The sequence below is a fragment of the Lytechinus pictus genome, chromosome 2 (genome assembly GCF_037042905.1).
Source record: "Lytechinus pictus isolate F3 Inbred chromosome 2, Lp3.0, whole genome shotgun sequence".
In the NCBI taxonomy this organism is placed as follows: domain Eukaryota; kingdom Metazoa; phylum Echinodermata; class Echinoidea; order Temnopleuroida; family Toxopneustidae; genus Lytechinus; species Lytechinus pictus.
In genome coordinates, this window is record NC_087246.1 from 14,578,932 (window position 1) to 14,592,691 (window position 13,760).

Genomic DNA, 13,760 nt, shown 5'->3' on the forward strand with positions numbered 1-13,760 from the left:
GTATAAAGGTACCAGTAGATATTACTCTGGGAACTTCTTCATTTTCTATATACAATATTCATTTTTTTTTAGCAAAATCAAAATAAAACCTTTCCCAATTAGGTAAAAAAAATGAATACCCCCCGTTCTTTATCCCATAATTATGAAGATGAACAGCCCTGTTTCTGTAGTGTCATTTATGTGTAAAAAACATGCATGTTATGGAACAATGATGCTATTTTCAGACTTCTGATTATTTCTCATTTCTAATGCAGTTAGGAATTGTTGAATACCCAGAACTTTTCTTGGATAGCTTTCACTTCACAGTAACATTAAATTAATTGTGATAATATCTTTCTATAACTCAAACTTTTGTGAATCTTCCACAATGACTATTCAGGTTTGAAGGAACTTCGCACAACAAAGATATTTTCTCAATAGTGATAATTCAATTATTTGAAAAAACTATTTGAAATTTGAAACAGATTAATACGGTAATCTACCAAGACAATCTGTTTGGTTTGTTTTCTATTGAAAGTAGCAATCACATACACAAAACAGAACTTCAATTCTGATTCAGTAATGATAAAAAAATCTATGAAATAATTATCTGAGCCCAACGTTATGAATGCATTTTTATTGTACCATGTGATTAGAAATATGACTGCTGCATCCACCACTAATTAAATTCAAATTTGTAAATGACAAAGACAAAAAGCAGTCATAAAAGCCACATCTTGGAAGAAATCATTCTGCATGAGTCACATCCATAGCACTTGAAAATAAACAGAAATCTACTCAGAGGTCACATTGACAAAGAAATTGCAGATGGCAATGATATAGACCAGGTCGTAGTTACTTCATGGACAATTTTGGTCAAATGACCCTTCATTTCTTTCATTATGATAGGCAGATTTCAAAGCAAGATATTATGTAAGCATGCCTTACATAACATAGCAGGACGAAGACATTGAATTGACCAGGTGACTAGAATAGCACACCAATGAACACTTTATGAAGGTATTTGTTGCATTTCAACTTTGAATCATTATAGCATGTTGCACAATGGACTTGGCAAACTGAAATACCAGTCGTTCTTGGACGCATTGTTGTTTTTTGTGGAAGTGAAAGAAAAACAATTCAAAAAAGTATATGAATAATCAAGAAATCAAAGTTGGTGCTTATCTCATTAAATTTTAGACCACCATGTTACTTAAGTACCTACCAATGACCTTCCTTTGATCATGCACAGAAAGGAACTAAGAACTGGCTTATTGAAGCTGCATGTAAATAACTGGATCAAAACTGCATCTGAGAGACAATCATGCACAAATTTGTGCAAATAATAAAAAATTATTGAAATTTTTGTAACAACATAATGCATTTAAAATTTATTTACTTTTTAAATTCCAGATGTCAACCAAGTATGTTGTGAAATATTAAGTCAGAAACTTGCCATATCTTCTCCATCTAGTAAGTTTTATTTGGTCTCTGACTTTTATAATGAATAATAATTGATCCTTATCAAGTGGTAAGGCAAAATAGTTTGACAATTTTGAAGAACCTTTTATCAGGGATGCCATATACAATAGGCAAAGCATTAGTGTGAAAACCATCTAAATTGGAGAAGAGATTTTACAAAGTGAATATGTGTTGCAAAAGTATGATTCAAATCTTTATCTAAAATATGGCATTCCTGAATATAATGAAGTGATTATGTAAAAGGTTTTATAAGATTTTAATGAACCATTTATGGCTCTACACCTGTGGCAGATAGTCTCTGTCTGACTCCCCTGTCGCAGGCAGCCACAGCACTTCTCATAATCTTCTGTTCAGGGAGTGTTGCAGGACGGACAGACACGCACCGAAAGATGCCCTCTTTGGGCAGTATGTTCCCAACACTACGAAGGCATTGGCCTCTGGTTAGAGATCCTAGTGGACGGTCCTATAGATACAAAATTTAGAGATTGTTCCTCACAATATTCATATTCATGAGTTCTGTGTATAAACTAATTGATAGAAATGTTGCATCTGAAATAGCAGACAAAATTTTATAACAACAAGATACATTCAAGGTCTCATATTCATTATCATTGCAAGTATTTTTTTCAGGAAATATCCCTTTTAGTTAGGCCTGCATCTAGTTTTATCTGCAATATCTACCATGATAAATGCATGTATGTCTTTCAAGTTGAAACACATTGAAATTTCCAATACACGAATGATCAAATATATCAACTAAAGCCCACTATAACAAATAATTTTATCATTTTTATATATCTTTATGGGCTTGGAGTTAGACTTGTAACAAAATGCTAGTATCAATAATGAATACTGGGTATTCAAAATGCTAATTCAATCTCTTCATCAATATCTATTTTCAATTATAATTTCACATTTTTGCGAGGAATACTACTTTCTGACAGCTTGCATATATTGTTTTATTAAGACACAAAGAAATTTGTCCTTCTTTATAGTCAACTCGTAATATCCTCAGGCAATATGAGATTCATCACTGTTTTTCATTTAAAAATCCCTCAATATAGCTTACATGTAGAGGTATACTGTACAGTACCGTTTTCAATTATTAAATTTTGTTAAACCTTCTACACTTTATCTTTTGGAACTGCCAGGTTTAAGGCCAACCGAGGTGGTACAATTTTAATCCTAATTCTTCCTGAAATAGAAACAATGATCTGGGCATCTAATGTACAACAAATTTCCAGAAATGGCTTCGTTTTAAACCCTTTAAAGTATTTATTTTGCATATCATTTTCAATGTGCTCTACCAAATTATATGATTACACCTAAAAGCTTTAACAGCATAAACATACATAACCTTAATGTTTTCTTTCTGTTTTTTTATTACATGTAGATAAAGTTAAAAGTTATTGGAAGTAATCAACCTCAATCACACACATTGGAAGATTTGGTGAATGTGATTTTAATCAAACTTAAATCAACTCACTGTTTCATAGAAGATACACAGAAGGGTATGATTGCCATCTTTCAATGTGAATTTCTTTGCCAGTCCTGTTTCATTGGAACACACTGCCGAGTTTAGGATGCCTGAAATGAAAAAAGGTGGGTTGATAATCTTCATATTATATTCTCGAAAGAAGTTACCAGAGGTAGGTTTCGAATACATGTTACTGTTCATAACTTCTTGAATTAAGTTGTCACTAAATATTTTTTTTCTTAAAATGGTATCAAAGCAGATCACATCTGATGTGTACATGTACATATATCTATTTCTATTATTTTCACACATGAATTCCGAATAAATGGAATGCTGGTGATCATTCTCGAGGGAAGTTGACATACTCCTCTCCAGAGCAGTACATATCATTGGTATTAAAGATTTTAACATACCAAACAGTTCAAAAAAGAGTAGTCCTTGGATGTCTCTGGATGATGTCCAGTACCTGAGCTCTTCAATGGACACAGTCAACATCTTCATAGATTTATCCACAGAGTTTCCTGCACTCTCTGGATTCCTCATCTCCCAAGCTGCAGTGCCAGGCTGTGTATCAAAGCATTCAAGATTTTCAAGTTTTTTAATATTCATTCAGGAGGGTTTTGATTTGATTTTGAGAAATCTGGGAGAACAGTTTTCGGAACTGAAGTGGCTAAAATATGACATTATTATTAGTAGTAGTATTACTTATCATTACTGGTCTTACTATCATCATCTTTACCCCCATTTGTACTGGTCAAAAGATACTTATCAAAGGACTGGAGAAACCTAGGCTTACCTGTGACTGCCTTTGAGGCATCAGTGATGTAGATGGCATTCTGAATGGAGATGGGGCACTTCCCCTTAAGCTGCCTGTGTGACTATGTGAAGGATCAGGCCTCTGTCTTGGTGAAGCAGCAACCACATGGCTCTTTGTTGCCTTGCTTGTACCAGGTTGGTGTGTGGATGACTGGTGCATTGTGGGTGGGAGCACAGCCTGCTGATACATCCCAGGCTGATGCATTGAAGTATATGGTGCTCTTTGGGGTTCTTGAACGCTGTAACTGTTGTTTCTATTCATCGAAAAAGTGTAAAGCGTACTTTATTTCCGACCTTCATGTCATCTATATTTATGTAAGGACATTATACTCTCAAGTGAATACATTCAGAGTCCTCCAATGCTCCTCTGTCTATGAGCATACTGTATATGAATGACTTAACATAGGTTTGCAGAGGCCAATCAAAATCACTGATGCATGGGTATCTCATTCAACTTGCCACTTATCAATCAGAATATTTGTGTAAAAGTATACAATTGAAATATCAAGATAGATCACCAATTTCCATTTCTTCACATTCTTGTTGCCAATAACCTCAGCTGGATCCAAAAACACAACCTTAGCTACACTCAACCAATGTCACAACATCACTGTCAAAGTATTCTAAAACTTCCATTTTAATTGTCAATCTCAGAAGGATCCCTTGCTATGAATGTCTAAAACCTCAGCTACCCTAATCATGGCAACATTTTCACACAATGTGGACAATCCTTAACCACATACCTGTGAGCATATGGAATTTGACTTGATTGGGCAGATGGAGATGCTGATGGTCTACTAGACTTTGCTGCAGAGGGCTCACCATACTTTTGCTGCCAAGGTTGCAATGGTCGCTTAATGTTAGTGGACTGATGCTGGTTGCCTTGGTTTGTGTTTGGCTCGTTCCTTGGCTGATAGGGTAGAGCTTAAAAAAGAAATGTTTTGCACAAATTTGTAAAATCTAACATAACAGTAGTGCAATTACATTTTTTTAAGTAAAATTAATGTACTAATTCTGTTTGGACATCATTTTATAAAAGAGCAAAAGTTTCAGTTGAAATCCACCAAGCATAAAACATCCAAATACCAGATCTTGATTTTTAATCAATTGCTTGGGAAAGGGCGTGGGGTGCTAAAACCACTCGCAAATATTGGTGAGATCCTCCAAACAGCAAATGGGATGAGCCATGTTATTGTTGCAACTCTTTTTAAATAAAAGAATACCAATACTAATAATCCAAAAACACTGCTGACATTCAAAGTTGTTCAAAATCGGTAAACACAATCTTCTACTCGTAATAATCTTTATTTCAATATTTTGAACAAACTATTCCTATATCTTCAGTAGATTTCAACATCAGATAATATTTTGACAATGAAGTATAATCTGTGTACATGGAGGGGCTGCATCTAAACCATCAAAGAGATTGAGATTATTCTGATTGAATTCCTAAAAACATAAACTCAATCTTGTCAAAATAACATGAGTCACTGTGTATTAAAGATTTATCTACAATGTAATCTCAAGTCAAAATGCAAGTAGATCATGGATCACTGTAATAGTAGGAACTTTAATATTTCAAAAGGGGCTTATTGAAAACACCCAACGAATCAAGTTGAAATCATCTTAACCGCAAGAGTGGGAAAGGAGTACATGGACCTTCTTTTGTATATATTCTAAATGTATTCTTTTGTGCAGAGGGTGTGAACCTCAAAAGTAAAGGAAGAAATAAGACTATATTAATTTCAGGTAAGATCAAAATGTATCATTCATCACTGCCATTTTGAAGCATGATCACTTAAATATCAATCTCCTATTTTCGAGATCTTCACTTCTTTCACTTTTCACAGAATGGTTTACATATGCCATAGATTAATATAGTTAAAGTCAGAGTTAAACTCACACATCACAGTCACACTCAGCCCTTTAATTGAGAAGATAGCAATTTGAAGATGTTATTCATTAGCAAAAAAAAAAATAACAGTAAATATAATATAGTCAAAGTCCTACAATGTACAGACAGCAAGTGAAAAAAATGGGATTGGGAAGATATACCAATATGTATGTCGGGTGTATAATTCTCCCCTCAGATTTCCGGGGGGGGGGGGTATTTTCAACAGTTTTGTCTGACCCATGAAGAAAATGCTCTTGATATTGTTCTGATGTTCATATTAATTCTGATCTTCTTCTCCCCTCAATGCTTGTTAGTTTCCTCTCTTTTTTTCAGAGAGTAGTTTAACATCTTGAGTAGATTTCAACATCCGACTACAGTCGTCATTTGGAAAACAAAAAACCCAATTGATTTTGGTGTGTGACAAAGCTTAACAAAAACTATCAATAGCTGAAATCTTACAGACAGCAAAGCTCAGCCTTTGATAATAGAATCTGGGATAATATTTTTGATATCTCAGGTTTAGTTGGGAGGGGGGGTATTTAATTTTTTATTTTCATTCATCAGAGCCATAAATCACAGTCCAATACATCTATTTCATAGTCTTATACTGATCCTTTTAACTTTTCAATAGATTTATACTTCTTCCATTTACACCAGATTCATAGTCTTACATCTTCAGTAGATGTGTACATACTAGTACACTAAATGGTTGTGTTGTATCTGGCACAGCCAAGACTGAAACTAGCACTTTTTATGTACTTCAGTCATACAAAGGTTGGTATCTGCCAAACTCATGAGGTGTTTTTTGCATTATACTACAATATCAGTGAACATTGAGCAAGCATTATTACTGTTATTCCCAAAGGTTAGTTTTTCGCTCTTGTAGGAAATCAGCTGATTAAATGTACTTACAAGTTGCCTTTGGATTATCTAAAGCTGCATTCATTCTCTGATTGGAAGGTTTTGTGCCCTGCCAGGTAGCTGTTCTTCCATCACATAATGGCTGCTGGGGCAAACTATGGTCCTGCCAACCATTGTTTCCCCCATTACGGCCTGCAGGTTGTACGTTGTGGTTGTAGCCTCCTAATGTCTGCTGACTGTATGATGCAGGGTGTGGTGTGCCATCTAAAATATAAAATTTAATTCAAATTCTGACACTGTGGCAACTAGAACTTATGTCATTCTGTCTACAAATAAACTAAGCCTAGAACTCTATATTGGACACTGATAAACTGATACAATTCTGTATACAGTTGAGGCCAAAAGTTTACATACACCCATGGCATTCAGTGAAATTTGTTTGCTTGCAAAAAAATTGTAAAATTTACTATATATTCAAAAATATAAATACTACCATGACAAATTTGGTATCAAATGAAAGAGCATATTAAGCTCTTTCACATGATTGGAATGCCATTGGGATTAAAGTATGATTTGGGTGGAATTTTCTTCGAAGAAAAAAAGAAATATTTGTGCCAAATGTTTTCTATTGTTTGTTATTATATTTCCAAACATTGTTTCAAAATGTCAAATCTATGATTTATATTACATTTTCTATCATGTCACCACTGAAAAAAGGTGTAAACTGAAATGTTTGCGTTGAGAAGTAACTAGCACAAATATGAAATGTTTTTGTCAAGTTTTTATTTTTAATTTGTCTAAAATATGAAGCATTTGGGGGGGGAAAATGACACCTAAATATTTTCAGCTCCTGATGACACAGCAATGTGATGAAGGGGCATGAGATACTTGTATATTTGATATCAAATACGTCATGATAGCACAAATATTTTATAAGATACAGTATTACAATTTAATGATGTTTGTCAAGTGTCAACTTTTCTTTGAGTTTCCTGGGTGTATGTAAACTTCTGGCCTTAACTGTATATTATATTTTCTTCAAGCCCATCTTTCTAGTGGACTATGAGGACTTAGTTTCATTTCAACCAAGATATCTGTAAATAGTATGCTGGTCAATTATGTGACAAAACTGAAAGCTCATGACAACTTGATAACAATCAGACAGTCCACACCAGTCTAAAAATAATTGACTACTTGCATCCACCTGGTATACATGATATCGTTAAATCTAGACTAGCTTAGAACTGCAAATATTTGATCAAACTTGGTCACTTTAATCTTTGTAAAGGGGAAGCATCATTAATATACCCTGTTATGTTGGCCTATTGTAGGCATTTTGTATATTAACTTTTCAGTCAGTATATTTTAATTTGAGACTAGACCTGGTGGCTCAATCTCTATCACGTTTTGTATTTTCACCACAGGAGATAGATTATTTGGGGGAGAAATTAGAAAGTATTTGAAAGCTCGTTTGAGCACACATATTTCCATCTAGAACCATTAGTGGTAGTCTAACTCTAACTACGGCCTACCTGTGAAACCTGTAGTATTCTGCAAGCCTTGGCCTGGGAAAGCGTAAAGAGCCTGTCGGGGTCTCTTTCTCTTGTTGAAGATGGGAATTATGTTTTTCTCAGATGGACTCTGCATTATCTTTTTTGTCAATGTCCAATCTTGCTAAGAACTGTCTTTACAACAATTTCACTTTTCTTGTCTGGCCCCTGCCTCCTGACTTCATTCAGAGTTCCTATCTTGACAAGGGTCAGACCTAGTCACTTCCGCTGCACTGGTAGGTCTAGTGAAAGAAACAAAATCGACACAATGTTAGATTTACAAAAATATCATCATACAATATCAGACCAAAGTCAAAGACAAAGAAAATAGATCTAGAATCTACACACACACAAAAAGAGAAAAGTCAAACACCTGCTATTGCCTGAGATTATCAAAAAGAATTTGTTAAGACTCTCCTTGGGAGTTGGACTCGGAGCATTCTCACCTTGGCCCTTGGCTTGGGCATTTGCCAGCACAGATCCCTTTCACTCTGGCTAATTTAGGAATAAAATCCCATAAGCTATGCCAAGGAGTAGACAGCTGAAATCAGTCTGTTTGGAGGAGTTAATTTTTAAACATGTTTTTAAACATGTAAGAGCCAGTGGGAGAAGAGGTAGACCCAATTCCAGAGAAGTTTTCAGTCTAACATTAGGTTTATGGTATATAATGGTGGGCCCCAAGTCTGCGCACCTAACAATATGAGTTAAGTTTTAACTTGAATTTCTTCTTATTTCACAAAATCTTTCAGTTAGTAAATGTTCCTTATATTATTATGAGTAACTAAGTCTAGACTAAGTGTATACCCAGTGGTTGTGTGTCCGGACGGGTTGGGTGTCCGGACACATGACTTTTACTCTCAATTTTGAAAAGTTTACAAGCAATGTCTTTCATTCTTTTTAGCACAGAATATAAGAAAATATTATAAAGAACAAATATTGATGGTAAAAAAAACTATTCAACCTACATTTTTGGTTTATTCCTGAGATAAAAACAAGGCTTCATTTCTGTTACGTGTCCGGACACCCAACCCCCCATCCTACCAAATTTTTCATTGAAAAATGAAAGAAAATATAGGGTCCTAGGATTTTCTTGAAAAAAACTTTTTTTTTTTTTTCAATCTGAAAATGACTGCCCGAGTCATAACGTTAGGCCTAGGCTAGGCCCTAGCTCCGGGCCCAGGCCTATCCTAGCCCTGGCTGGGCGAGAAAATCTGCTGTTTCCGAGGAGTTTATGATGGGGGCCCCATAACCATTGATGTCTGCGCACCTAATTCTTTTCATTTCAGAGTCCAGAGAAAATTTCAGAGGGGGGAGGGAGATCTGACAACTTTATATTGTCAATCTATTATCTAGGAATAACTATACCGTAACATAAAAACAAGTTAGAATCATGTGGTAAATCAGAAAATAAACAAATAAAATCAAACCAAGTAACATGAACACTTTCGTCGACGACCCGTCTCTAAACTCTCTCGAATCGATAATCGACGTCCAATTATTGTCTGTTTTAATTTGGCGTCCTCTACGTCGAAAATAAGGCATTTTAGCAATCACTCCACATACGCTTTCTATAACGCTGATAATCTTTTGTCAAAAGCCCTTCATAACAAAGAAGCCTTTGTCAAAATCGGTGAATCAAAACAGCAGTGTCGTCCTGCTGGACTCTGGACAATCGACATATTGCAATTCTTTGTTCGGTGCGAATCTTAAGACGATGTGCTGTCCTGGTCCACCAGTTTACTTTCGACAATGACCTTTAATCTGTCAATTGTGATATTTTCAAAAGATTCTCAATGTTCCAAATATCGTATATGAAGTGGATGCTAAAATACGCCATTTTGATATGCGCTCGTATGTTGATGTTTCTATGAATAGACAGATTGAGTCCCCGTTTCATAAAACACATCAAACACTCTTTTGAATAAATCATACAACGCTGTTTATTATTATGAACCTTACAGTAGTTGTTTAGATAGTTTTCACAAGACAGTGTTTAAATATTAAACAACCAAGTTTAATTTTAAATATTTAACTCCCAAAAGCAACTTCTTTGAGTTTGACTACTCTGTTTCAGAATAGGCACCAAATGAAGCAGGGTGCTATCTTGAGCATTATGATCGGCCAGAAATGAGGTGCCGCCCCTTCCCTCCCCCCAAAAAAGGTTTTGGTCTCATGGGACCACGCCCGATCAAAAACTTGTCTATTATACATATAATATGGCGTAACTTGGCTATTTTTTTATGTTTTTAAGGCAATATAATTCATTAAAGGAGTTGTCTAACGAGCCGAAATACACCTTCCATGTCAAATCTAATATTTTACCCCCAAAATGGTATGATTTTCAGAGTATATAGAACCTACCTGAAAGTCATATATCTTTGCTTGTTCATCAATGTCATAGCGTTATATTTGTAAAACATTAAATGTTCATGTGCGTATTTGGGGGGGTCTCGGCACCCGGGCAGTGGCGTAGCTAGGATTTTTTTTCCTGGGGGGGCACTGGGAGGTCCTTGCTTTTTCAGGGGGGGCAACATTTTTTCCGTTGTGTGTGTATGTGTCACAAGGGCGGATCCGACTTTCGCCAATAGGGGACGGGGCCCGAAATTATCTTCACCTATATTTCCCCCGATCAGTCACTTCTTAGTTTTATTCTTATAGAACAACATAAACATGAAATAATCTCATAAGCCTTATAAAAGTGCGAGCGCGAAGCGCTAGCGATTTTTTTTTTTTTACTTTCATGTATTTTGTCCTGAAAATGTAATATTCTGTGCAATGTTATGTGTGATCCTGAACAAGATTCGTATGTAACTAGATGGTTACTGCGAAGGCCAAGCGCGAGCAGAAATTTTTATTAACTGTTCTAGCATTATCGAAAAGGGACCTGTTAAGGACTGCTTACAGTTACCCACGAAGACGGTATATATTTCAATAATGCGAGCGCGAAGCGCAAGCAAATTTTTTTTGGACATTCCGAACTAAAAGATTGTCATTCTAAGCACTTTTTGTATTAATAAATGGGATAGGTATGTAACTAAACAATTGATGCGAGCGCGAAGCGCGAGAGGAAGAAAATTGAGATTTTAGACCTAAAAGCGGGACACTCTGTTCATATTTTGTAAATCATAAATAGGATATAGTTAATTGGGTATCATTAATAATGCGATCGTGAAGCGTGAGCAGACAATTATTGATATTCTGATGTGAAACTGGATAATTTAAGTACATTTAATATAAAGAACATGCAGGCTATCGCGCATGTTTTAGATTTAGACCTAGAATCTGGGCAGTCTGAATACATTTGTTTAATGGAACATTATGAAATACACGTAGACAATAGGAACTTGGCAAATCAAACAATTTGACCACGCAGCGTGAGCTTAAAAATGCTGATATGTAGACTATAAAAGGGACATTTTACAGCTAGAACACTTAAATTTGTTAATGAAAAAAAAATTGATGAGAGCTCGATGTCCGAGCTAAAATATATTTTGTATATTGACTTAAAAACTTGCTCCATATCAGCCTATTGAGCAAGATATGAATTTCATCGAACAAGCAATTCTGGCGCGAAGCGCAAGCAAAAGTTTTATATAGTAACATGAAAGATTTGGTTTTTTTTGCAAGTCTTCCCTTCACATTATTTCATTCACTCGTCTTCCTCCTCTTATTTTCCTCTTCTTTTTTTCTTCTGTCTTTCTTCGTTTCCTTTTTTTTTTGTTCTGCCAATTTTTTTCAGGGGGGCACCTGGGGGGGGCACACCAAATCTCAGGGGGGCACGTGCCCCCCCGTAGCTACGCCATTGCACCCGGGCCCCCCGGATAGGCAAAAGGGGGCGCCAAAAAGAAGAAGGAAAAAGAGGGAAAGAAAAGGGAGAGAAAAAGGAGTGAAAGAAGAAGAGAAGAGAAAAAGGGGGAAAGAAAGAGGAAAGGAAAAAAAGAAGAGGGAAGGGGGGGGGGGCGCTGAATTGATATTTTACCTATAGGGCACTGAATAGATGTTCAACACAGGGAGCACCGAATTGATGTTCGACCTAGAGGGGCCCCCAATTGATGTACAACATGGGGGCACTGGATTGATGTTCAACCTATAGGGGCGCGTAATTGATGTTCTACCTAGGGGCGCCGAATTGATGTTGAACCTGGGGGTGCCGAATTTATTTTTTACCTAGGGGTGCCAAATTAATGTTCATTATAGGGGGCGCCGAATCAAAGTTCATCCTATGGGGGAGCGCCGAATTGATGTTCTACCTAGGGGCGCCGAATTGATGTTTAACCTGGGGGTGCCGAATTTATTTTTTACCGAATTTTTTAGACCGAAGTTTAAGAAAATCTTAGTTTTATTCTCAAAAACACGATGAGGTATCTCACAAGGCCTAAATAAATAATGAAAGCAGGGGCGTCGCTAGGCCTTTTCCACGGGGGGTGGGATGGAGGACCTTGATTGCCGACAGATTTGGTGCAGAAGACCGAAAGTCTGATTTAAAAATGTTACCCTTTCCATTAGTCCAACATTATAATTCCTATTTTCTTCTCAGAACCTTTATTTAATCTAGTGCACATGGAGGGGCTTTTGGAATTTTTTGCATGGGAGTTTAAGACTGGCCATTTATACCTCTGTCATTTACCTCAGCAATTTTTACCTCTGCCATTATTACCTCTGCCATTTTTACCGCTGCCAGTTTTACCTGGCACCATATAGCTACGTAACTGATGAGGAGACTGAGTCAATTTCCTCGTTGGTGTATGGAGGGAATGGAACCGGTGGCGCAAATCCGGTCCGAGCATGGGGGGGGGGGGGGTAATAGCAATATTTAGACATGAAGATTAAAAATTCGGGGGACACCCAAAACATGGAGGTATATCTGAGTACATAATAGAACCACATCTTGTAATTGTAAACATATAACGATTTGATTCCGATGACTATATTGTAATGGTTTGTTGTGATATGAATTTACTGAATTACAAGAAAAATCAATATGCGAGCGAGCCAAGCGACCTAGCAAATTTTCATTAGTTGGTATTAAGAGAGAATGGTGTCCAAAAACTTCCCTCAAGTGATGTGTAATTGTTTCATCAAGGGTTATGTATACGAGGGCATAGGCCTATAACCGTGTGCATAATAATAATAATAATAGTCCTATATACAATCTATCACTTTTTTTTAGTGGCGATTACATAATTATTATTAATAGTACCATCTATCACTTTTGGTGATGACAGTTAATGCCCATTACGATTTTTTTTAATGGTTTTTGTATTTGTTTTGTTGTGATATAAATTGCTGAATTGCAGTTAATATCCTAGCTAATGCGAGCGAACGAAGCGAGAGAGCTAATTTCAGTAGTCGGAAGACAGAATGATGTCTGTACATCTTTCAATGGGTGGGTTTTTATAGGACAAATGCGGAATATTAAGCGTATATGAGCCTTGAAATAGTCGCTTTGCTTCAGTTGTTCAAAATACATTGTAATGCGCATGTATTACAGACCATCATTATAAAAAACGAAAACTCTAAAAGAAAATGCAAAAAGAAATATGAAGTTTTTAAATGAAAAATAGCAAATTTTATTCAATGAAAACTCTTTCGCTTACTAACTAGAGGTGATTTGAGAATGAAAAGATGTGATCATGATCATCGGGAATAAGAGTGCTTTATGAAACGATTACAGTATAGGCCATCACATGCCTCATTATAA

At 36.0% G+C, this 13,760-nt stretch overlaps 1 protein-coding gene across 1 annotated transcript; it reads right to left on the reverse strand.

The window, feature by feature from the left end:
* Positions 1 to 1,687: 1,687 nt before the first annotated feature.
* On the reverse strand, positions 1,688 to 3,999 carry LOC129275097 (spermatogenesis-associated protein 22-like). Its single transcript, XM_054911889.2, has 4 exons — positions 3,735 to 3,999; positions 3,352 to 3,502; positions 2,948 to 3,048; positions 1,688 to 1,924 (listed from the first exon to the last, which is right to left on the reverse strand). Exons 1-4 carry the CDS (start codon positions 3,957 to 3,959, stop codon positions 1,730 to 1,732), a joined length of 672 nt encoding a protein of 223 aa, XP_054767864.2. The 5' UTR covers positions 3,960 to 3,999; the 3' UTR covers positions 1,688 to 1,729.
* Positions 4,000 to 13,760: the final 9,761 nt, after the last annotated feature.

Excerpts from the sequence above, each read along its gene's own strand:
- LOC129275097 (XM_054911889.2), bottom strand. The coding sequence starts at position 3,959 with ATGCATCAGCCTGGGATGTATCAGCAGGCTGTGCTCCCACCCACAATG. Across the intron at positions 3,503-3,734 it reads TGCCTCAAAGGCAGTCACAG|CCTGGCACTGCAGCTTGGGA; the intron begins GTAAGCCTAGGT and ends TTTGATACACAG. Across the intron at positions 3,049-3,351 it reads ACTCTTTTTTGAACTGTTTG|GCATCCTAAACTCGGCAGTG; the intron begins GTATGTTAAAAT and ends TTTTCATTTCAG.